General features: G+C 41.3%; 1 protein-coding gene across 8 annotated transcripts in view; it reads right to left on the minus strand.

The window, feature by feature from the left end:
• Window positions 1-11,356: 11,356 nt before the first annotated feature.
• Window positions 11,357-25,529, minus strand: part of LOC136754604 (disabled homolog 2) — a 39,912-nt gene continuing 25,739 nt past the window's right edge. For 4 of the 8 annotated variants that reach the window (XM_066710580.1, XM_066710582.1, XM_066710579.1 and 1 more), the window contains 13 exons: window positions 20,730-20,869; window positions 20,319-20,417; window positions 20,043-20,174; window positions 19,702-19,785; window positions 18,696-18,722; window positions 18,571-18,621; window positions 17,972-18,034; window positions 16,188-16,847; window positions 15,386-15,527; window positions 14,427-15,074; window positions 13,473-13,582; window positions 13,226-13,327; window positions 11,357-12,811 (listed from right to left, as the gene is read on the minus strand). In XM_066710580.1, the coding sequence (XP_066566677.1) occupies window positions 13,262-13,327; window positions 13,473-13,582; window positions 14,427-15,074; window positions 15,386-15,527; window positions 16,188-16,847; window positions 17,972-18,034; window positions 18,571-18,621; window positions 18,696-18,722; window positions 19,702-19,785; window positions 20,043-20,174; window positions 20,319-20,417; window positions 20,730-20,869 (2,222 nt within the window). In that variant the 3' untranslated portion in view covers window positions 11,357-12,811; window positions 13,226-13,261. Of the gene's footprint in view, window positions 12,831-13,225; window positions 13,328-13,472; window positions 13,583-14,426; window positions 15,075-15,385; window positions 15,528-16,187; window positions 16,848-17,971; window positions 18,035-18,570; window positions 18,622-18,695; window positions 18,723-19,701; window positions 19,786-20,042; window positions 20,175-20,318; window positions 20,418-20,729; window positions 20,870-25,529 lie in introns of all 8 variants that reach the window. The other 4 variants (XM_066710583.1, XM_066710584.1, XM_066710585.1 and 1 more) reach the window with 4 other exon arrangements.

The following is a 25,529-nucleotide window of genomic DNA, read 5'->3' on the forward strand; positions in this document are numbered from 1 at the left end:
AGTGGGTATCGGGAGCATTGTGAAGGATTTCTGCTGCATCCCACTGATGCAGCTAAAATCGCCTAACATTACTTACTGGGAAAACTCTTCAATGGGCATCTGCTGTAGGGCAGCAGCAGGGAGAAATTACCTGGTCTTGGTCTGCATTTTGTGTTCACCTTAAGGAGGTGTTTAATCATCCTGCTGAAGGGAGGGATGCTGGGGAACAACTTCTTTCTCTGCGGCAGGGTTCTGCTGTAGATAATGCGCTGCAGTGTCGTACTCTAGCAGCTATTTGCAGATGGAATGAGTGTGCATGAATCCCTGATTTCTGACAGGGTCGGACTATGAGTTGTGATCTGTCTCTCCCTTGTCGAGCAAGTCATGCCCGCTTTAATCAATGCCTATGGAGATTACAGCTGAATATCAAGATCTGGCTACTGTTGTTAGTTGAACCCAAGCTTCCAAATTGCCCCCACATCGTTCATGGGATTGTGCCATTGACATTGACCTTCTCCCCAGCACCTCAGCTCCCAGGGGTTGTATTTAGCCACTTTCCATACCCGAGTCTCAGGCCATGGAGGAATACATCCAGGAGGTGCTCAAACTGGGTATCATCCATCCCTCCACGTCACCAGCTGCAGGGTTTCTTTTTTTGGCTAAAGAGGATGGAGGACTGCGGCCATGCATTGATTACAGAGGTCTAAATTCAGTTACAGTGAAATATCGCTAGCCTCTGCCCCTAGTGCCAGCTGCCCTGGAACAAATTTGAGGCACTTGGTTTTTTACAAAGTTTTTACAGAATGGACTGTACGTGAAGGCTGAGAAGTGCGTGTTCCACCACCACCGCTTTACTTTCCTGGGCTATGTGATCGATGCTAACGGCGTTCATATGGACTCCGACAAGGTGAAAGCCGTTACCGAATGGCCCCAGACCTGAACTATAAAAGAGCTAGAAAGATTCCTGGGTTTTTGCCAACTTCTACTGGCACTTCATAAGAAATTTCAGCACTGTAGTATCTCCCCTGACGTCTCTTCTCAAAGGGTCTCCCTGCACTCTGTACTGGTCTAATGCAGCTAATGACACCTTTCTTCGCCTCAAGATACTCTTTACCACAGCTCCCATCCTGAAGCACCCTGACCATTCTCTCCCATTTGTGGTTGAATGCACCATTGGACACCCTTGGATACATCAGAGTCTGGTGTGGGTGCGGTCACCCTGCCAAGCTCTACTCATGTGCCTTCTTCTCCAGGAAACTGTCTCCTGTGGAGCACAATTATGATATCGGTAATCGTGAGCTCCTAGCCATTAAATGGCCTTCGATGAATGGCGGCACTGGCTGGAGGGTGCTAAAGATCCCTTCCTGATCCTCACTGACCATCGCAACCTTGAATATCTCTGCTCTGCTAAATGGCTCAATCCTTGCCAGGTGTGTTGGGCTTTATTTTTTACTTGCTTTCAGTTCACAATTACCTGCCGTCCTGGATCTAAAAATACAAAAATACGCCCTGTCAGGTCAGTTTGATGCAGATGCCATCCTTTGTTCCACAGATCCCATTCTACCTTCTACCTGCATAGTGTCTCCAATTCGACCGAATTGTCCAGCAACCTGTACGTAGTCTCCTCTGTTCCAGGATGAAAAGGTTCAGGTCCCTCAGTCTCTCAGTAGGACATTCCCTTCACAGTATCCAGATGAGCTCTAACTAGTGCATTGTACAGTCTGAACATCACTGCCCTTGTTCTAAATTCTACACTATTGACAATATACCCTATCCCAAAGCCCAGATCATTAATATAGGTTAGAAAAAGCAAAGGCCCTAGTTCTGATCCCTGTGGAACTCCACTAACAACCTCACTCCAGTTAGAAGCAACTCCTCTAATCGACACCCTCTGTTTCCTGCTGTATATCATTTCATATGCTTTCACATGATCTACAGCTGCAGTTGAATGTTCAAAAAATTCGAATAAATTAGTCTAAATCTGTGTTGACTAAGATGCTCCTCTATTTTCTGTCTAATCATTTTTTCCAACATTTTACAGGTGATGCAGGTGAGACTGATTGGTCTGTAATTTCCTGGCTCAGTTTTGTCCTCTTTCTTGTGGATTGGTATGACATTTGCTGTCTTCCAGTCAGTGGGCACATCCCCTGTTCTAAGTGTCATTTGGAATATTTGAGTTAACGGCCTATAAATAATTTCCCTCATTTCTTTAAGTATTGTTGGAAATATACCATCTGGCCCAGGTGATTTGTTTATTTTTATTCTGCTAGTCCCTTTAGTACCTCCTCCTAATTTATCCTGATCTCTCTTAGGGTTTGACTGGACTGGTTGTTAACCTGTGGCATTGTAGTATACTCCATTTAGTCTTACACCAAGCATCACAGGACGAAAGCTACTGTGGTGAACTAAGCTTTTATTGATCACCGATTTACTTGTACAGCTCAGGAAAGTGCTCACTATAAACTATAAAAACTATAAAAGAGCAGAAAAGGCGAACTGCCGGAATGTGACTTCCCCTGACTCATGCACAGGGATCATTGTTACAATTACTGCACTTAATATAAAACTTAACTAACTATCAATATTCTACAGGCATGTTTAGTACCTCCTCCTCATTTATCCTGATCTCTCTTAGGGTTTGACTGGACTGGTTGTTAACCTGTGGCATGTTATCCGTTTTTTCTTTTGTAAAACCCTCTGTAAAATACTCATTTAGAACATTTGCCACATCTTGTTCATTTTCCAAAATACTTCAATTTCTGCACTTTATCTGTTTCACTTCCTCCTTCATCGACCTCTTGCTGTAGTATTGAAAAAAGCTCTTTGCATTAGTTTTAGCTCCAAGAGCTATGTTTCTTTCCATTTCCCTCTTTGCTTTCCTGATCCCTTTCTTAAGATCTCCTTGCAGCTAAACATATTCTTTGTATTTTGTTTAATCTCTATCTCTTTTGATGTGCTATACAATATTTTCTTTCTCTTTATATTTTTTTGCATACTTCTATTAAACCATTTTAGCCAATATATTTTGATCCAAACCTAAGTGCTAAGTTTTGGTATTATTGCCGTCGCAAGAAGGTTTGCTGTGTCTCCCAGCACAGTCTCAAGAGCATGGAGGAGATACCAAGAGATGGGCCGGTACACGAGGAGAGCTGGACAGGGCCGTAGAAGGGCATCAATCCAGCAGCACGACTGGTATCTACTCCTTTGTGTGAGGAGGAACAGGAGGAGCACTGCCAGAGCCCTACAAAATGACTTCCAGTGGACTACTGGTGTGCATGTTTCTGACCAAACTGTCAGAAACAGACTTCATGAGGGTGGCATTAAGACCCGACGTCCTCTAGTGGGAATTGTGCTCACAGCCCAGCACCATGCAGCTCGATTGGCATTCGCCAGAGAACACCAGAATTGGCGAGCCATTCTCTGCACAGATGAGAGCAGGTTCACACTGAGCTCACGTGACAGACGTGAAAGAGTCTGGAGACACCATGATGAACGTTATGCTGCCTGCAACATTGTCCAGCATGACCGGTTTGGCGGTGGGTCAGTGATGGTCTGAGGAGGCATATCCTTGGAGAGTCGCACAGACCTCCATGTGCTAGTCAACGGTATCCTGACTGCTGTTAGGTACCGGGATGAAATCCTCAGACCCATCGTCAGACCTTACGCTGGTGCAGTGGGCCCTGGGTTCCTCCTGGTGCAGGACATTGCCTGGCCTCATGTGGCCAGAGTGTGTAGGCAGTTCCTGGATGACGAAGGCATTGATGCCATTGACTGGCCCTCACGTTCCCCAGATCTGAATCAACTTGCCATCTTGTCATCTTACATTATACTCAGGGGTTAAATTGGGATTTGTTATGTGGGGGATTTGTTATGTGACAAAGTGTAAAATATAACAAGTTGAGAGAGCCCTCTGCTATGAACACTAACATGTTGATCAAAATCATTCTAGATGCTGGCAGTGTGCAAAACTACATCTGATGACAATAAAATCTTTCTGTAGGCCTGTGCCCTCTCCTTTGTGTCAGTATCAAATATAGGAATGATGTAACAATTAAAGGAAAGAGTAGAACAGTCTTTTTATTAGGAAAATTAAACTGATTAAATTGAATTGATTAAATCATTTGAATACACCATACAGGGGCGGACTGGGACAAAAAGTGGCACTGGACTTTCTAGCACAGAGTGGCCCACGGTACCCGGTCCGCAGCACAACAAACAGTCCGCCCGACACCATATGATGAAACGGACTCGAACAGCAGGCATGTAAGTGGTACAACATGCTAGTAAGCCAGCGTACCTGAGAACAAATGAAAAGTTACCTAGGGGTCAAGTTCCAAATTTCGTAATTTATTTTCACGAATAAAAACGTTTTGAAAGCATAGGCTTTTGCTTCACAAATCTCACCCTGTGGCAACAAACAGGTAGCCTACTGTACATGTTAAGTAGTGACTCAGAAGTGACTAATGCAGACCTAGCCTACCTTTTGTCATCTAAGTCGTCTGTAAGCTTCCTCCTCTTTGCCTCACTCATATCCTTTACCTCTGAAACTTTGAGATTGGATCATCGGTAGGAAACAAACTTATATATATATATATATATATATATATATATATATACACTCACCTAAAGGATTATTAGGAACACCTGTTCAATTTCTCATTAATGCAATTATCTAACCAACCAATCACATGGCAGTTGCTTCAATGCATTTAGGGGTGTGGTCCTGGTCAAGACAATCTCCTGGACTCCAAACTGAATGTCTGAATGGGAAAGAAAGGTGATTTAAGCAATTTTGAGCGTGGCATGGTTGTTGGTGCCAGACGGGCCGGTCTGAGTATTTCACAATCTGCTCAGTTACTGGGATTTTCACGCACAACCATTTCTAGGGTTTACAAAGAATGGTGTGAAAAGGGAAAAACATCCAGTATGCGGCAGTCCTGTGGGCAAAAATGCCTTGTTGATGCTAGAGGTCAGAGGAGAATGGGCAGACTGATTCAAGCTGATAGAAGAGCAACTTTGACTGAAATAACCACTCGTTACAACCGAGGTATGCAGCAAAGCATTTGTGAAGCCACAACACGTACAACCTTGAGGCGGATGGGCTACAACAGCAGAAGACCCCACCGGGTACCACTCATCTCCACTACAAATAGGAAAAAGAGGCTACAATTTGCACAAGCTCACCAAAATTGGATAGTTGAAGACTGGAAAAATGTTGCCTGGTCTGATGAGTCTCGATTTCTGTTGAGACATTCAGATGGTAGGGTCAGAATTTGGCATAAACAGAATGAGAACATGGATCCATCATGCCTTGTTACCACTGTGCAGGCTGGTGGTGGTGGTGTAATGGTGTGTGGGATGTTTTCTTGGCACACTTTAGGCCCCTTAGTGGCAATTGGGCATCGTTTAAATACCACGGCCTACCTGAGCATTGTTTCTGACCATGTCCATCCCTTTATGACCACCATGTACCCATCCTCTGATGGCTACTTCCAGCAGGATAATGCACCATGTCACAAAGGTCGAATCATTTCAAATTGGTTTCTTGAACATGACAATGAGTTCACTGTACTAAACTGGCCCCCACAGTCACCAGATCTCAACCCAATAGAGCATCTTTGGGATGTGGTGGAACGGGAGCTTCGTGCCCTGGATGTGCATCCCACAAATCTCCATCAACTGCAAGATGCTATCCTATCAATATGGGCCAACATTTCTAAAGAATGCTTTCAGCACCTTGTTGAATCAATGCCACGTAGAATTAAGGCAGTTCTGAAGGCGAAAGGGGGTCAAACACAGTATTAGTATGGTGTTCCTAATAATCCTTTAGGTGAGTGTATATATAGTGGGTGAAAAAAGTATTTGATCCCCTGCTGATTTTGTACATTTGCCCACTGACAAAGAAATGATCAGTCTATAATTTTAATGGTAGCTGTATTTTAACAGTGAGAGACAGAATAACAACAAAAAAATCCAGAAAAACGCATTTCAAAAAAGTTATACGTTGATTTGCATGTTAATGAGGGAAATAAGTATTTGACCCCTTCGACTTAGTACTTGGTGGCAAAACCCTTGTTGGCAATCACAGAGGTCAGACGTTTCTTGTAGTTGGCCACCAGGTTTGCACACATCTCAGGAGTGAGTTTGTCCCACTCCTCTTTGCAGATCCTCTCCAAGTCATTAAGGTTTCGAGGCTGACGTTTGGCAACTCGAACCTTCAGCTCCCTCCACAGATTTTCTATGGGATTAAGGTCTGGAGACTGGCTAGGCCACTCCAGGACCTTAATGTGCTTCTTCTTGAGCCACTCCTTTGTTGCCTTGGCTGTGTGTTTTGGGTCATTGTCATGCTGGAATACCCATCCACGACCCATTTTCAATGCCCTGGATGAGGGAAGGAGGTTCTCACCCAAGATTTGACGGTACATGGCCCCATCCATCGTCCCTTTGATGCGGTGCAGTTGTCCTGTCCCCTTAGCAGAAAAACACCCCCAAAGCATAATGTTTCCACCTCCATGTTTGACGGTGGGGATGGTGTTCTTGGGGTCATTCCTCCTCCTCCAAACACGGCGAGTTGAGTTGATGCCAAAGAGCTCGATTTTGGTCTCATCTGACCACAACACTTTCACTCAGTTCTCCTCTGAATCATTCAGATGTTCATTGGCAAACTTCAGACGGGCCTGTACATGTGCTTTCTTGAGCAGGGGGACCTTGCGGGCGCTGCAGGATTTCAGTCCTTCAAGGCGTAGTGTGTTAACAATTGTTGTCTTGGTGACTATGGTCCCAGCTGCCTTGAGATCATTAACAAGATCCTCCCGTGTAGTTCTGGGCTGATTCCTCACCGTTCTCATGATCATTGAAACTCCATGAGGTGAGATCTTGCATGGAAACCCAGACCGAGGGAGACTGACAGTTATTTTGTGTTTCTTCCATTTGCGAATAATCGAACCAACTGTTGTCACCTTCTCACCAAGCTGCTTGGCGATGGTCTTGTAGCCCATTCCAGCCTTGTGTAGGTCTACAATCTCGTCCCTGACATCCTTGGACAGCTCTTTGGTCTTGGCCATGGTGGAGAGTTTGGAATCTGATTGATTGATTGCTTCTGTGGACAGGTGTCTTTTATACAGGTAACGAGCTGAGATTAGGAGCGCTCCCTTTAAGAGAGTGCTCCTAATCTCAGCTCGTTACCTGTATAAAAGACACCTGGGAGCCAGAAATCTTGCTGATTGATAGGGGATCAAATACTTATTTCCCTCATTAACATGCAAATCAATTTATAACTTTTTTGAAATGCGTTTTTCTGGATTTTTTTGTTGTTATTCTGTCTCTCACTGTTAAAATACACCTACCATTAAAATTATAGACTGATAATTTCTTTGTCAGTGGGCAAACGTAATAAATCAGCAGGGGATGAAATACTTTTTCCCCTCACTGTATATAGCCTATATTGTTGAAAATGTATGAGGAAAGTCGTACGCCTATGTGCCGGGGCTCAGCCCCTGATTGTAACCATGCCAATGTGAAATAATATTCAAGAATGTGGCACCAAGATATAATCAAGAAAATAGATACAAGACAGGTATGATCTAATAAACTACTTGAGTATATACTAAGACAATGTCAAAGCATTATAAATCAGATCCTTGTTTTAAATAAAAGGAAAAGAGAGAAGGTTACTGCATCAGCTGGAATGAAATGCTTTAAGTCACAGTCCAGGCACTTCTCTAGCGACTGTGCCAGGAAAGAAATCACAGTAGGCACATCCCCCACCAGATCAGAGAGGAGATGTGTTTGAATGAAAGGTTCTTGCTTACACTCTTAACTGCTTTAATATCATTTTTATCATTTCCGAATTGTCAAAAACGGGGGAAAGGATTCATACACACAAGCAAACACTCAAAATCAATTATTGTAGGGTGTTGGCAGTGCCTGGGTGGTGAAATGCAGATTCCACATCCTAATTATTGATCCAGCTGGGCTCACTGGGATATCCAAACACTGGATATTATTTTACAGCCATTTCCTAATCTATGCATTTGTATTACTTTATGTTTAACTTTGTTTAACTTCTGTAGAATGCTCTTTGGTTTTTATATTCACAGCCTGACCAATGATCCTTCAACAGTGGGGTTTCTATACAGAAAAAAGTGAGCAGCTTTAATGGTTCACAGGTGGAGGCCAGTGGGAACTGTGTCCTCATTTGGGCAGTTTCTTTCATCTGTGTAAACTGGGAGCTGCCACAGCACAGGGGTTGAATCCTTATGGAAGCAACATATTTCGTATGTATTTTGTGATCTTACAAATATTTCCCAACATAAAACCAATGTCGCCTTACAATAACTGGTTTTGAGTTTCAGTGCTTTTAAATAAAATATCAAACAGAACAGGAATTCAATGTACCACTTTTCGTTCAGCAATATGAGAGAATTGGTCAGCGGTGTCAATACTTTTTCAATCTCTCTAGCTACAGTACTGAGCAAAAGTGTTAGGCCACCCAAGAAAATTATGTTTAAAGCTATTTATCTGGGCAGTAAGTGTTTATTTTCCCATAAAAACACTATATAGCATTAAAACATTAAAAAGTAACAAGACTTTCTTGTGTTTTCCAAAAGGTTATTAGTATCTTGTTAGATGGCTAGAAGAACACAGGTTTGTTCGCTCCTTAAGGCACCCCAGCAATTTCATGAATTTGTTCAATTTCACCACCAGCACACCTGATTCAACTTAATGAGGTATTGATTAGCTGAACCAGGTAGTGATAGAAATGAACAAGTGTCTCAAGGAGAGGCTTGGGAACTAAACCTGTGCAGTGGGGTATGGGAAATGATTGTGGCCCCCCCCAAGATCGGAGCGCAATTCATCCCCACCCCCCATTGAAGTTATATATATGGGAAAATATATACGGGACAATATACGAGAAAATACCACCAGGGGATCGGGAAAATTTTGAAATACATTTTTTATGGAATTAAGGGGAAACATTATTATTATTATTATTATTATTATTATTATTTTTGTCTTGATTTATTTATATATTTTTTAATAAATGCTGGGTGAGGCCCTTACATCTCTGTGGGCCCCCCTGCACGGCGGGGGCTGCGGGGGTGTGTCGTACGCCTCTGAACCTGTGTTCTAGCTAACACAGTTTGTCAGACATAAAATCAGTTTTGTATCAACAAGGCCATTCTCAGTGAGCAATAGCCAGCCTAACTGGATTTTCAAGCTGTCAAAGAAATGTGGAGAAACTGGAAGCAGTGGAAGATCCAAATCTAATGAACAGTACTTAAAGGTCACTTCCTTGAGGGGCAGAATCACAGTGTTTTTAAAACAAGTCAGTATTTTGTGTGTCCTTCCAAAACTGAAGCAATTTGCTTTGGAAGACTGTTACTTTTCGTTGTATTAATGTTTCTTTGCGTTTACTTCAATGATATATATCATGTTTTTTTGAACAAATAAACATTTACTGCTTGAAGAACTGCATTTCTTTCCCTGTGTGTCTGTGTGAACAAGGTCACTGTCTCACTGTGCTATAGTTCAGCCCTGATACCTAGAAGAACAGGGTCTGATAAGAACCAGTTTTCACCAGCAATTTGGGCTTGATACATCGTACAAACCCGCCCTAAAAATTAAACATTATGTATGCCTTAATTCTCCCTGGTTTGAATATATATGGGTCTTCCTAAGCAGTTGTCAGGCAGAGACCGAACTTGCACTCATCACGGGACAGACGTGTGGGCCTGTTATCTGTCTTTCCTGTGTGTTGTGCATAAAAGTGCCTGTAGTTTGTAACTTCTCTAAGACTGCCTCTTGAACCCATTTCTTGCAGCTGGTTGTAATAAAAACCTTTTGATTGGAGGTGCATCTCTCTGGATTTCTGCGACTGTGCTCAGATAAATGGCTTTAATTAGAATGTTTCAGCGTGGCCTAAGACTTCTGCACAGTACTGTATATCCCTCACCATCTTCATTGTCCACAGCACCGAGGCAATGAGCAACAGCCAGGAGGCACCATAGAGGAGCAGCGCCGCAACTATCGGGTCAAGCCCTCGGCCCCTGTCCAGGACAGGAGGGAGGTGCACAAGGCCCGGGACGGGGGACGCTCTGGAGCTGGTGATGGCACGCTGTGCCCACTGATTCTCAGTAAAACCAGTTCTCCTCCTAGAAGTGCAGCCTGAGGTACCGCGGTGTACCAGAGTCTGCAAAGATCAAGAGTACAATTTTCACTGGGAAGAACATAATGAACATCTTCTCTGTACCGATATTTCTCTTCACACAGGTGAAGCAATAACAGAAAAGTTGAACTTTAAAGCAGATTATAATGGTTATTTCTTTAACATATGAATACATATCACTTGTGTGTGTCTGGTGAGCAGTTGCTCTCAATAAACAAGGGGGCACCCATTTTTGGCAAATGCTTGTTCTCCTTTCAGATTATCTTTAAATGCAGGAAGCAGCCTGGTTACAGCAAGTGGCTGTGTCTGGATAGAGCCCAGGTGGCACCTGCTGTGATGAGCACCCAGCCAAGCCCAGTGGTGCAGCGTGCACTCCGCTCAGCATTTTTTTTTTTTTTTTTTTTTTTTTTACATCTTCAGTGTGGGGTGGGGTGTGCAATGTATTTTTAAATCTACTGTGCAAGCAATACGTTTGAAAGCAGAAATAATGAATTGAACTAAAAATGTTAAATCTGCTTGATATGTTTTATGACAATGGATAGAGAAAGATGTACATTTGTTGGAAAAAGCAGGTGAAGAATTTGCTTTGAAGGCTGAACAGGTTTAAAAGTAGCTTGAAGCGCAGCCCAGCATCAAAGTGTCTAAGTGTTCCAAGAGACATACTTTCAAAGGACTTCCATTATGACAAAAAAACACTCATCTCACCAAACCCCAGTGGGCAGAAGAGAAAAAAAACTGAAGAAAGGAGATGGAAATGAGAGCGCACTTGCTGGTACAATCAATTTCTTCCACTGGAAGAACAGGATGATCATTACTCAGGTGCACCTTGTGCTGGGGACAATACAATACCACTGTGCAGTTTTGTCATAACACAATGCCAGTCTCAACTGTGTGGGAATTAAATAGACTCCACGTTTCCTGCAGGATTCCACACTTCAAAAGGCATGACAGTGATAGGAAATATAGCACCACAACATCAACTGTTATACTGGGAGTATAAATACAACTCAGTGAATGGAAGAGGGTTTGATTCAGAAAAAATTGCAATTTGGTTGAAAATGCGGACATCTAGTGGTATAACAGCTTCACAAAATAAGCACACAATCCTAGATATATATCCAAACTCAGGCTTCAAAAGAAGGCAGGGAATAATAATAATAAAACAAAAAAAATCTGGAACAGAAAAGGTCTGAAAAAATGAGACTGGTATAATTCAGTACGTTATCGCTTTATTATAAGGCATAACTGAATGTCATACAATTTTTCTGAATACAAATTGTTATACAGATGTATGAAGTAGTGTCAATAAATCTATAAATTCCAGTTTATTGCAAAGACTAGATGGTAAAATTCACTGTTACACAACATCCAGGAAAAAGGGGTAGTGCACAGAAGATATATACATACAGAAGAACAAGCTTATTTTGATTTCCAGTCAGAGTTTTAATAACTCTATAATTGATTTATAACAAGTGGGCATTGATCTATGAATCCCATTCAAAAGGAATTTAAGGCAGTCATTAAACTGTCTATTAGATTGGTTTGTGCTTTAAGTTAAAGCCATCGAGAATCATGTCGGAACCTAAATATCAAAACCATGAGAAATATAGGCTGAGCAGAAAACTATTCTTAAGGTGAAGCGAAGAATAACCAGTGATGCAGTGCCAATAGTTTGAGTCTTATTGAATCACATACAATCTATGCCATCACACAGATCAGAATACATTGAGCAAAACCACCTAAAAGGAGTCTTGAAAAGGTTTTCCTGGAACAAAATTAGGTTGCCAGCATCACCCAATTATGGCTGCATTTATCTGTCCAAAGTTAATGTGCATACATAAAGTGTACACTCCTGAGAGATGATTTGACAAGGAAAGCATTTAAAGCCATTAAGCTTAAATCAGTAGGATTTCATCAAATTATACCTACACATAAATTAATATATAATGCCTAACAAAACTGAAGTGTTGATAAACTTGTGGTATCAGTATTTCTAAAGTGACTAAATGCCTAGGTGACAAAGTTGCCTGTATCACTTGGTTGAATTAAATTGTGTTTGTGCAATGAAGGCACAGATCATTTGAAAAGAAAGACATGCACATTAGGTACTAGACCCTCAGGAAAGAGAAGGATTGAATGCAGTTAAAGCTCAAAAGTGACTTTTATTCCTGAAACATTTGGCTGGATTTTAGATGCATACAAAAAGGACAACAGCACATTGGGGCACTAGCTCAGCATCGGATAACTTGCATTCATCATCGTGGTCTGAAAGGGTGCCATTGACCCTCTTCGATATCAAGCACATGCATACGTTTGTAAGCAAACATTCCTTGTAAGCACCAATTTAAGGGCAGCACAATCGTGACCGTGTACAGGCTTCAAAACCAACGCAGATAGCTTAATTTTCAAATTATTGTGACATGCATTTAAAAAATAAAGAACACATTATGACAAAAAACAAAGCTCTTCCAAATCCATAAACTACAATTCATTAATCTTGTGTATGTGATTCAGTAAGCGTGGAACGGAGTGACATGAATTCAGTGGAACACGAGCTATTGAGATGAAAGATCTGGAGGATGCTGTAGGAACAGGACATCAAAACTCCTGGACATGATGTGCTTAACAAGTAAACATGGGACTTCCCAATGTTCGGAGGCCTTCCTGAGGGGAACCAAAAAAACTGTATAAATATTAGAAAAGGTCAGATCACCATATAGTAGCTAATAATCCATACTGGGCTTATACTCCGACAGCAGACTGACAATATTCAAGCTTTCATTTCCAATTTTACACTTTAGAATAGTCAATTGCAGGATCATTGAATCTCCAAAACTTAAAAGCATTTACCATTAAATATTTAATTCTCAAAAAATGTACACATTCCAAATCACTCAATTGTAGGCCCTCAGGAAAGTGAAGGATTTATAGAGACAAAGATGACAAAGTACATAAGACATAAGGTACAGTTTTAAATACCTTTTAAATCCACTTAGCAAGCGAAGACCCAAGTGTTGCTTTTCCAATATTTATGATAAGAATGATAATAAACATTAAATGGATGGTTTCAATACTCACAAGGATACTAACGAAGATGGCAAGGCAAGGTGATGTTCATGCAAATGGGTTGCCTAAAGGCGCTCCAAACAGATCGGACGTAGCCGGCTGCTGGGCTGGGCTCTGTCGGACATGGAAGCAAAAGCACTGCTTAGATAGTGACTAGTGAAGGATTTCTCTCCGAGTCCAACCAGGTCTTCTAGCCAGGGCACTCGTTCCAGAGATGTAACAGGGCGCTATACAGATTAATGGACTTTAAAGGACTTACCATGAGAGGGGGAGGTGCTCCAAAAGGGTCGGACCCAAAAGCATCATCAAAGATGTTCTGTGGAGGATTGGCAACAGGAGGGGTCTGGCGGGGGGCAGGTTTTGGTGGCTCTGGGGGGGGAAAAGATAAAAATGATTATGGGAGGAGATTCTCTATGCTACTGCACATTTTATTATAAGCAGCTATGGAGTGAATGATCACTAACAGGCAGGGTAGACGGATCTTCAATGAACCCAGATAGAATTCTAAGTGACTGAAGGAATACAGGGTCTGATCCCCTCCAGTACCAAGCCATCTTCTCCGGTATACTGCTTATTTTAAAGCATGTTTAAGAGTGTGGTGGTGTTGACAAACATGCTGACCAAATGTACTTGATGCATGCATCTCCTGGGCTGTACAGCACTTACCATTGTGCACTTTATTTAGCTATGCTTTCCTATGCTCCCTTGCAAGGGCTGAATAAGGGAGTCTGCCAGTAAATATGTTTAGTGCACACACACTAAAAAGATGATTAGGTCATGCTATGGAGAGTTAAGATTTCCTCTTCCAGTAATGCTGATGCAGTTTCTCTAGCGCAGCAGCCGGTGTGTGTCCCAGCTGCAATAGGGGGGGGGGGGGGGGGAACAGAAAATGTAGCAGGATTTTTTGGCATGGTTCTTGTTGGAATTAAAAACAAGAAACTGAAGAAAACTACAGAATAATTTATATGGAAGGTTAGAAAACAAAAACAGGAAACAAACCTACTAAAACTAAAATGGACACAAAAGATAACAGATTTAAGTTGGGGTTAAAAGCAGGTAGGTCTCAAGACGCATTTAAAATGCAAATCACACAGCTCGAGTTAGACACTCAAATCAGTTCAGGGAGCTTTCTACACATTTGTCAAATGTATTAAAGTGAGTTAGATTAGAAATCAGATGTGCTTCTAACAAATCACAAGGTTAGGTTTTTTACCATTGATTTTGGCCGATATCTGATTGATATCAAAGTCATCGTGATCAGCAGCATCCTGGGCTAGGCCCACCCTGCTGGAGAAATACTGGGAGAAGGCTCCAGTGGTGCTCACGCCCGGCTGCTGCTCACCCCTCCTGGCTGGCACGGCGGGGGGCTTGGCCATCTGGAAGTCCTTGAACATATCCTTCACATTCTTCTGCTCCTTCTCCCCTAGAGGGTCCAGGGCACTGAAAGCACTGTTCTCCACTTTCGGGGCTTCTTTCAGGGGCGCTGGCCGAGGCGGGGGCTGGGGGGGAGGGCTCATCTGCTGGAGCCCTGGCATGAGCCCTGGGGAGGCACCAGGAAACATGCTGGCCTGGAAGGGGTTTGAGAAGTTGGAAGGCTGAGGCCAGGCTGCAGGGGGGGTGGGGGCTGGCGTCTGACCCCAGGCTGGAGGCTGAGGTACAGGGGCCACCCCGAAAGGCGATGGCTGCCCCCAACCAGGGACTGGGGAGACCCCAAAGGCTGCGGGCTGGCCAAAAGCAGGTGGTTGAGGACCCCCTATTGACCCCTGTGGCAGAGCACCAGTGTTGAACATAGGTGTGGGGGGCGATCTCCATGGTCCTGCTCCTGGTGGGGGGGCTATCTGAGCTCCTAGTGCCAAGGCTCCTGGAGAAGAAAAACAAACAGGACCACATAAGAGGGCTTACTTACACACAGGTTAGAAACCCAGAGTGAGTCTAACAGGACTACAATGTGCCCAAAATGCACTAGTTTACAGAATGGAATTCAAAACCTCTGATGAAGACACAGATTTGGTTCGACTCGGTTACCGTTTTATCGCAGAACTATACAATTAAATTCAAGCCATAACCACAGTGCTCAGTGGGACCTGTGGGAAGTTAAGCTCAGTCTATGAGCAATGAGAATACAGCTGCTGCTCACTGTGCTAAAATTAAAACGGTTTATAACAGTCTCACCTAAAGCGGACACTGGTGGGGCAGCGGTGCCTGGGTTGCTGTTGAACAAATCCACAGGGTTGACCTGTGCTGGCTCAGACTGCGGCACAGCCTGGCTGGCTGGCACAAAGAGGTCAGATCCAAACAGGTCATTTGTAGGGGACTGTCGTGAAGAGAACACAAAGTTAGTTTTTTTTTTTTACATTCATGATTTTTTGCACCCAACCATTGGCCAAACATTGAAATTCTGTAAATAAGCAACAGCACACTTTCGTGATATATTTTGCAAATATCCTGTACAAAGTTTCTAAATCCTACAATACTGAAAAACTAAACATGCATTCTTCTACATCTGAGAGTCCCATTTACAATAGAAAATCTGATTGAAGACACTTACAGGTTTATAATGTAATATGGCCTTAAGCATTCAGTGAACGTTATTCACATCAAAAATCTTACTACATGAAAGGATTATTTTCCATCAGGTAAACCTACAGTGTTAAGACTTACCTTATTTATTTTTGATAAATCACTGATGCATTAAAATTCAAGAGAAAAAGATGTTAACAATGTCTACTAAGCGATCAGGGGTTAAATGCAAAACATACAATGTCACGTGACAAACATTTGAAGGTTAGACAAGCTAGTGTGAAGCTAGTTAGTACCTGATGCCTCTACAACAAAAACATCTGGCTTACCACCAGAAAGATACAACCACCGCTAAAGCATTAAGTGATCAAAGTAGAGCGAGAGTCTTAATGAAAATATATACAAAAAAAATAACCGCAGCCATGCAACACTGAGAAGCTGGTCTCGTTTTCACCTTGACGCTCCTCCTCCCCCGTCCTGCCTTGGTACTCTGTGGCGGAGGGCCAAGGATCACAGAATCCTGTGCCGGGCTGCTCAGGGGCTGCGGCTTGCTCCCCGAGTTGTGTTTCACACCATTTTGCAGAGGTGGGGTTTTGTCGGCTGCTTCCATAAAGGGGTTTTGGGGGGATTTGTAATGCAAACCATTGTGCTCTTTTTCAGGGATGCCATTCTGAGTCCAGGCCGCCACCTCTGCGATCTTATTCTCCAAGGGCCACTGGCCGTTTGTTAGTGCCTGAATAACAGTCCTATTCGATATCTGATCAAACTCCTGACCGAAGTAATCGCTATCGCCATTGCGGCCGCCGTTCACCTTCGGACCGCTAAAGAAGCGATTGGAAATTTCCTTGTTTTGATTGAAAGCCTTGGGAGCAACAGCGGAGTGGGGGGGGGCTGATTGGTTGTTTCTGCAGAAGGGATCGTCACTGAAAGGGTCAGGAATGGGTGCAGGAAAGAAACTGAGCTGGGAAGAAAAAGGGTTCTCAGGCGACACACTGGGCGGTGGCCTTGGCCGAGGGACAGAAGGACAGGAAGTGGTGAATGGATTTCCTTTTACACAGTTCTGATTGCTGTCAAAGTCAATGGATAGATCCAGCAAAAGGATATCTTTAGTCTCCTGATCATCGAGAAAGAAAGAAAAATACAAATGTAAAGAGGAGGTTGGAATTGCTGTATTACATGCCACAAAATGCAATTAATTAGGAATATGCCATGAAATTAAATGCTCATCATAGATAGATCAGAGTAATCAGTTTTAAAAACACATGCAAGTTATTGATGGATTTTGACATTGAAGGGGATTAATAATCCATGCGGAATAACCTGAAAGCCCAGTTATTTGCTAAATGACTCATCTACTCTGTAGTCAGTGAAAATTATACTTCTAATTAGGCAACATTATCCAAAAAGGACAGCTTATGATATTGTGCAAATCCACCCTCCACCCTAAAGTGAGACTTACTGATATCAAGGGGAAGTGAAAAATCAAAGTAGTTAAGGTTCTCTCTCAACAGCCAAATCATTTTTCTGGCAATATTAGTTGAGTGCTGCATTAATTGCGTAGAACAGCGCATTTTAAGTTCTAATGCTGTGGTCCACGTTGGCCTACAAATATTGTGCAATGACAAATGCTGGTTCCTGTCATGCAGCAGTAGCCCATTTCATCGTGAATATACCATTACCTATAAGTGTCAGCACGTTATAACTATTCAATCTATTCCAGCTTTGAAAACATCTTTCACTGTTTAAGCTAAAGAAAATGGCAGAGTCTACACCGACTCATTCACTAGAACAAATCCAGCTCCACATTTCAAACTGTTCAGCACCAGCTTGTGATGCATAATTCCAATTTCCATCAACAGTGTCCTTGGAAAGACATGTTTCTGAAAAGTGAAGATCAAAATGTTGTCTGGCTTCAGTTAATGGAAAATATAACTTATGCCAGCTATGAACAATATGACCTGGTTCTCTGTTCTGAAGGGATATCCCTATTGCTGTTTACCAGTCTTGACACTTGGAAAGACTATCAATGAGCCAATCAAGGACAGCAGTAAACCACCTTGAATCAGTATCCGATATTAAATGAGAATTAACAACCTTCAGCCCATTCAGGTGAAATGCAACATTCCTTAAAACCTTTACAGAGAAACTGATGACTTTTGACAGAGGTATGCAATCTTTTCCCTCCATTAGCCAGCACTGTAGAATGACTCGGGACACGTTTGAAGTTGTATTACTTACTGAGGGAGAGTGCAAGTCAGGGGGGGTGGTTATGTCTCCAAACAGGTCCAGCTGTTCAACACCCTACAACAAAAGAAAGCAAAGAAAAAACTAATTTAGTGGCCAAATCCACATTGTACGTACATTCCTGTTATTTCAGTGACATACCTTCACATTTTTAAATAAACATGAAATCAAAAACGGGAGAAATCGGATGCAACAGTGGCACTGCTGTGTGACGCTGCGGTGACTGGTCACATATGCAGTATGTCTGTGTGGTTTCCTGCATTCCCCAGTGATGTCACATCCCCCCTGGGAGGGGAAGCCAGGTGGCCAGGGACAATGTGCTGGAACCGGGCCGACTTCAGCTGCACCGCTGTGAAATACGATTGATCACTCTGCCAGCCCCATTAACCAGGGTGTTAATTAACCATTAATCTGAAGCTATTTGAACCATGCATCTTCGTAGGGGCAGAGAACAACTTAGAAAAGGTCTTTAGTAAAATCAATTAATTCACTTTAAAATCAGTAACATTTCACAAAATACCAGGTTAGTTCATACTTGATAACGGTCATCTTGTTAGGAACTCTGAAGAATGAAAATGACATTATGGACTTACTTTTAATTTATCTACCTGGCTTCCGATTGTAAGCAGGGCATCTTTGCCATTCTGAAAAAACAAAAACAAGTTAGTCTCAAAGAACAAATGAATGAACAAAATGTATTTTTAGGTTTAATGCTTACCTCTGTTAGTTTGCCATCAGTTTCATCCTGCAAAAGAGTGGGAACATTTAATTTAAACTGAAAATACACTCCCTTGGATGACAGAGGTCAGCTTGTAAAATTACACTTATTGCAGCCTTGAAACTTCTCACTAGAGGGCAATATTCTTGCAATATGGTTCACGTGCTTTTGGCCTCCTCTTCCAAAACTTAGACTGTTACTGTGCTCTCTGGCACCAAATGAAGCAGCAGAAATACCAGATGTTTAGATGGGGCCTCCTCCAGAAGCCACGTTAGCATTTATTAAGCCGCCTGCAGGTCATGCCCACATTGTCATTTTGAATTGCAATGAGCCAGGAAATTCTTAAACCTGCAAACGCTATCATCGCAGGGTGCTTAAGAATCTTCACATGCATGTAATGAGTCAAATGACAGACGTCAAGTTTTAAAAACGGTCAGGAATAAATTTACCAGCTATATAAAAGATTCACCAATAAAATAATCCACCATTGCACAAAGCAGCTTGAAGCCAGAAAAAGTTTAATTCCTTCAATTAAGTCCACTTTTTGTTTTGAATGTTTTAAAATAAATAATGACATCATACCAAAATAAGCAATGTATTGCACGCATGCTTTTTGTATGCAGTAATTTTAGTGGGTGACTTATCTTGCCACATGGTCTTGGCTTCATACAATTTCATTTGCTTTGGAAGGTTAGCCAGTTTAGACAAATTAATGTTTTAAAGCTTATGAGTTACAAATAACCATGAGTTTAAATAAATATTGAAGTAATGTGCCTGTAATTGTTTTGTATAAATTCTCATTTAATTGCTTCCATCTGCCTTTTGAAAATTATAAAATCTACTGCGATTAAAGAGATCAGCTTGTATTGTGTCCTCAAGGATGTGTCTGTGTGCTGGGTTATTTATATTAACATGGACTATCATTTTAAATATGTATTGTAGCAGGTCTCCACCACTTTCTTTTAAAGGATCTTCTAAATCAAGACTATATTGTTGCCAAACTTACCTTCTTTGAGCCTTCCCCTTCTTTTTTCTTCAAATTGAAGATTAACTGGAAGAGATCCTTCAAATCAATAACTAGAGGCTCAGCCTGTGTGAAGGACAAACCAACAATGCTCACGTCACCCACAAGGTCCCATCAACAGCTATTACAGTTACAGAGACTGCAAAAGTCCGACAGCGGTCTTACAGACCACATGAAATTCATTTATAACTGAATGGTTTCTGAAAATAAAAGTTACTTTAAAATCGGGAATGCATTATTCAAACAAATTAAAAAGGTATTTGTAAATCACAGAAGTGACAAATGTGACGTTTACAAGCCCTTCCATTCAATACACTACCTACCTGCTGCGCTGTCTTTATGGCAAAGAACTGATGCTGGCCCTCAGCTCCACAAACATAACCAAATGCTCGGTTATCTGTAACGTCACGAGCGATGAAGGATATTTTATTTACAGCGTGTTCATGTTCTATTACCTTGAAAGAAGCACAATGGAAAACAAACCCAGCATTAGACTTCACCCCATGTAACTGTAATACTCAAGACTTGCAGGGCAAACAAAAAAGCGGTTTGTAAAGAAAAGGAGAGCAACATTTTTACTTAAACAAGTTTACACTCACCCCCGTTTTCTCATCAATGACTTTAATGCCAGACAGTGATATATTCACCCAGATTCTCTGTTTGTGCTGGCCCCGGGAACGGGCAGCCACTGCCATGCCCTGTATACAAAATTAAATTAAAGCACCATGAAAATAAATGCAGTACATCTATGGATGAACTATATCAGAAACCGTGACATTGTTTTTTAAAAATTTGTCTGAAGTTTAAATCTTTTGCCCCCTAATGGAATGGAAACATCCACCCAAGGTCAACTTGAAAATGAGTTTGAATAGTTGTGAGCTACAATTTTAAGGAAATGTCTAAATGTTTTCATTCTGGGAGCACATTGAGCACTTTCAAAAAGATCAGATAAATGTAGATCTGCTTCTTCAATGGAAGTTAAACTAAAGAATGAATGCAGTGTTATCTACCTTCAGTTTCATCATTGAATCCTGGCTCATTTTATCTCCTCTTGCCTCAGGAACATCATCGATACCAATCAGTTTGGCTTTATATCGAACTCCGTCACCTTTGAATCTAGCCAGCAAGAACTCATCTGTCTTCTCTGGACCTAAGACACAAGAAATAAAAATACATTAAGCAGGTGATGGTTACCTATAATCATCCATAACAAATCTGTTGTGAAGTGAAATGAAGTAATGTATAAAGGAGGTCCTTGTATGAGCAAGTTGCTTGGGAGCATGTTGTGCTAGTTAGTTTCCTTTTGTTGGAGACCCTTTTTAAATTCTTAAAAGATCTGAAATAATGAGAATATACAAAATGGTATGCCTTCAAATAAGAACAAAGTTTACATGATGTCCATTAATATCTAAGTGATCCAAGGATCCTATCCAGTCTGATTTTAAATGTTCCCAAATTTTCATCTTCAACCACATCACTGGGGAGTTTGTTCCAGATTGTGACGACTCTTTGTGAAGAGTCTCCCGTTTTCTGTCTTGAATGCCTTGAAGCCCAATTTCCATGTGTGTCCCCGGGTTCGTGTGTCCCTGCTGATCTGGAAAAGCTCCTCTGGTTTGATGTAGTCGATGCCCTTCATGATTTTGAAGACTTGGATCAAGTCCCCACGTAGTCTCCTCTGTTCCAGGGTGAAAAGGTTCAATTCCCTCAGTCTCTCAGTAGGACATTCCCTTCAGACCTGGAATAAGTCTGGTTGCTCTCCTCTGAACTGCCTCTAGAGCAGCGATATCTTTCTTGAAGTGTGGAGCCCAGAACTGTACACAGTATCCAATGAGCTCTAACTAGTGCATTGCACAGTCTGAACATTACTGCCCTTGTTCGCAATTCTACACTTTTGACAATATACCCTAACACGGTTTGCCTTTTTTTTTTTTTTTATTGCTACCCCACATTGTTTGGGTGGAGAAAGGGAGGAGTCCACGTAGACTCCTAGGTCTCATGCGTTACTTCATCTAGTTCTATTCCTCCCATAGTGTAATTATAGTGGACATTTTTATTACCTGCATGTAATACCTTGCACTTGTCCACATTGAATTTCATCTGCCAGGCGTCGGCCCACAACTGAACGGAAGTCCCTTTGAATAGCCTGTGCTGCCAAGATTGCATCTGCTGAGCCACCTATTTTAGTATCATCTGCACATTTCACATGTTTGCAAACTATCCCAGAGTCCAGATCATTAATATAGATTAGAAAAAGCAAAGGCCCTAGTACTGATCCCTGTGGAACATGATCTACAGCTGCAGTTCCGTATTCAAAAAATTCTAATAAATTAGTAAGACATGATCTGCCTGGTCTAAACCCATGTTGACTATCTCCAAGAATATGGTTTTCATTAAGCTGCTCCTCTATTTTCTGTCTAATCATTTTTTCCAACATTTTACAGGTGATGCAGGTGAGACTGATTGGTCTGTAATTTGCTGGCTCAGTTTTGTCCCCTTTCTTGTGGATTGGTATGACATTTGCTGTCTTCCAGTCAGTTGGCACATCCCCTGTTCTAAGTGTCATTTGGAATATTTGAGTTAACGGCCTATAAATAATTTCCCCAATTTCTTTACTGTTGGAAATATACCATCTGGCCCAGGTGATCGGTTTTTAATTCTGCTAGTCCCTTTAGTACCGCCTACTCATTTATCCTGATCTCTCATGGTTTGACTGGACTGATTGTTAACCTGTGGCATGTTAACAGTTTTTTTCTTTTGTAAAAACCTCTGTGAAATACTCATTTAAACATTTGCCACATGTTGTTCATTTTCCAAAATACTTCAATTTTTGCCCTTTATCGGTTTCACTTCCTCCTTTATTGACCTCTTGCTATTGTAGTATTGAAAAAAAGCTCTTTGCATTAGTTTTAGCTCCAAGAGCTCCATTTCCCCTCTTTGTTTTCCCGATCCCTTTCTTTGCAGTTCAACATATTCTTTGCATTTTGTTTAGTCTTTACGCTTTGCGCTTTACAACACTTTCATTTTTTTTGGTATACTTCCATTAAACTATTTTGGCAAATGTTTTTTGGTCCTCAATTTGCTAAGTTTTGGTACAAATTTCCATTTCCAAAAATCCATTTCAAATGAATCTGTATCCAGTGTGCTCCAGTCTAACTCTAAGTGCTGCCTCATACCTTCAAGGTTTGCTTTTCTAAAATTGTAGACCATTGTTTTAGACTTGGTCCTTGTTTTTTGAAAGTATGCCTCAAATACACGTTTTTGTTTTTGAACACAACAAAAACAAAAATGGCTTTGGCATATACATCATGGTTTCATCACATACATCGTTTCCCTAAAGCAGCCAAATTAAAGGATCAGCTTGAAACTGAATTATAGCTGACAGGAAAATGACTGGTGAAAGACCCCCCCCAAACAGTGCTTAGCTGGGAAAAAACAAACTGCAACCTAGGTGGCCCTATGGGGCCTCAATTTAAACAAGCACTTGTATTCATTTTTAAGGTTTTTGTTCCAAAAAAGTGCTTACCTATTATTCAGCTGTCAGAAGGGTTTAAAATCAATATGGAGTTAGAATTACTAGCACGTCACAAAGGAAAATTGACAAACCTTCCCACCACAGTATAAGCGTCTCCCTCTAAAAACACTCCACACACACACACAACTGCGATGACTTGGTGTCTTGCAGTAACTGTACCCAAAGATAACTGCCAGTACTGGTAGGCCTAGGTAAGATTTCCCCTTTGTTATTGTGGTCTATGTTGTTCTTAAGCAAAATGAATCACCTCTCCATTCAGTACTTTCAAGTACTCATTAATTAAACAAATGACTGATGCGGTTGCTCTCTTGAACACATGATCATGGTGTAGCTAAATCATCAAATTTGAGAATTGCTTTAAACATAACATGGATATTTAAGGGAATGAAATAACATTAATGGTACCACTGAAAATAAATGCAAAGGGGAAAAAATAAAAAAGATTTACTTTAATGTAATCAGTGGGAACCTGAGCAAGACTGTTTCCTGTAAAGAAATGCTCCTTTATTTTCTGTGCCTTCTGTTCTTTAATTTTGTATGCATCTTAATTTGTGTTCTCTGCAGTTCTCTGCTATTGCAAGCATTATATACTGAAGTCTTATTGCCAGGAAACAAGAGGAAGCAAATTAGTCTATTAGTAAGTTAGAGTTTCTTGACCACTGGTAAAACATCACCATGCCAGACTGATCGACTACCTCCGGTTTTTGTATCATTCACGATTGAAAAGAAACTTCAGAATCTCAGCAGAGACCATTTTAAGAAAGACACAGACCTCACAATAGGACGTGTAACATTTAGGAAATTAATACAATTTGGAAGTCTCCTAAAATGCTGCTTTAGTTTCCAGACTCAGCACAAAACTTGCTCATGTGGGAAATTGAGCTTTTTTGTTGTTGCTCCAATTGTTAAGAGAAATAGTAAATGTCTAAAGGTGAAAACAGAATGGTAAATCTATAATTGAAAGATGCTGGTGTTTATTTAGAGAAACCGCAGAAAAGGCGTCACATAAAAGCAAAACAAAAATAAAGCAAGCTCCCAAAATGAGAACTCCTCTCCAGACCTACCTACCCACCTAACAGCATGTGAACTTGACAATGGCAGGCTCTTACAGAACTGGAAGACGAGTGTAATTACACAGGCATCCTTTCAGTTTCCACAAAGCTGGCCCTTCACGGCACCGGCCGGAAGATCCTGCCTGCTGCAGCTCTCAGCGAACGCAGCGGCCAGCAGCCCTGGATGAAGCAGCTCTGGCACAATCAGGGTGAGGCTTGTTGGCAAGCCCTGCTATAGGCCAGAAGCTATGCCCACAATTGAAATTCTCAGCATGCAAGCGAACTACAAACATGAGTTTCACTTACTTTAAATCAAGCCATTATTCTAAATCAAACGCCTTATTTGTGCATCGATTTAATTTTCAGGAACAAAATTATATGCTTTACAATGAGTTCATATAATATAGAAAACTAATTTTCTGAGCAGGTGATATAGTCCAAATTTTATTTTCCAGACTCCAGAACAGGTAATGTTCACCTGCTATTGCTGGATTCTCAATATTTTCCTTTGGTTTCCACATGTGCCTTAAACTGATGGTCTCAAACTAGGGCCAGAAAACAGACTCTCCAGGAATCGGAGTTGAAGACCCCCCTGCTTTAGACCAACCAACAGCTGTGAATAATGACTAGTCCATTAGGTGTATTGATAATTCCTTAAAACATTGAATTAATATTCATAGGTCATCTTGCATTCAAATACCTTATTTATGTGTTGAAAAAAGTAGACGTTTTTCTGAGGTTCTCATTGAAGACATTAAAATGGTTTAAAAAGCATGTGCTTGTATTTATCCATGCCCCACACTACATTATGATTCTTGATAAAAAGAGCAAAACAAAATTTAAATATCTGAACCATTAAAAAGGGCCTACATTTTGCTTAACTTCACACAGTGAAACACGCCTTGGAGTGATAAATATTTGTCAAATCCACTTCGATCTGTGGGTTTCTCATCACATTAATCACTTGACCTCCAGTTAATCCCAAACCAACATGTACAAACACCTGAGACCTGCATTAATTTTGGTTTCTTTATGAAAGAAAAAGGTATTTTAAAAAGGACACTACACTAAAGTTTTCCTTAACTATAGTAAATTCAAAGCTATATACAAATAAAAACAGAACACAGGTGATCAAATTTGATCAGGCACCCTGCATAAGGGGGGTGTCTAAAATACAAGATACGCATATTGCGAGTTTTAAGTTCTATTTTAGGTTGGTCACTTGC

This window comes from Amia ocellicauda, chromosome 8 (assembly GCF_036373705.1).
Source record: "Amia ocellicauda isolate fAmiCal2 chromosome 8, fAmiCal2.hap1, whole genome shotgun sequence".
Taxonomy (NCBI): Eukaryota; Metazoa; Chordata; class Actinopteri; order Amiiformes; family Amiidae; genus Amia; species Amia ocellicauda.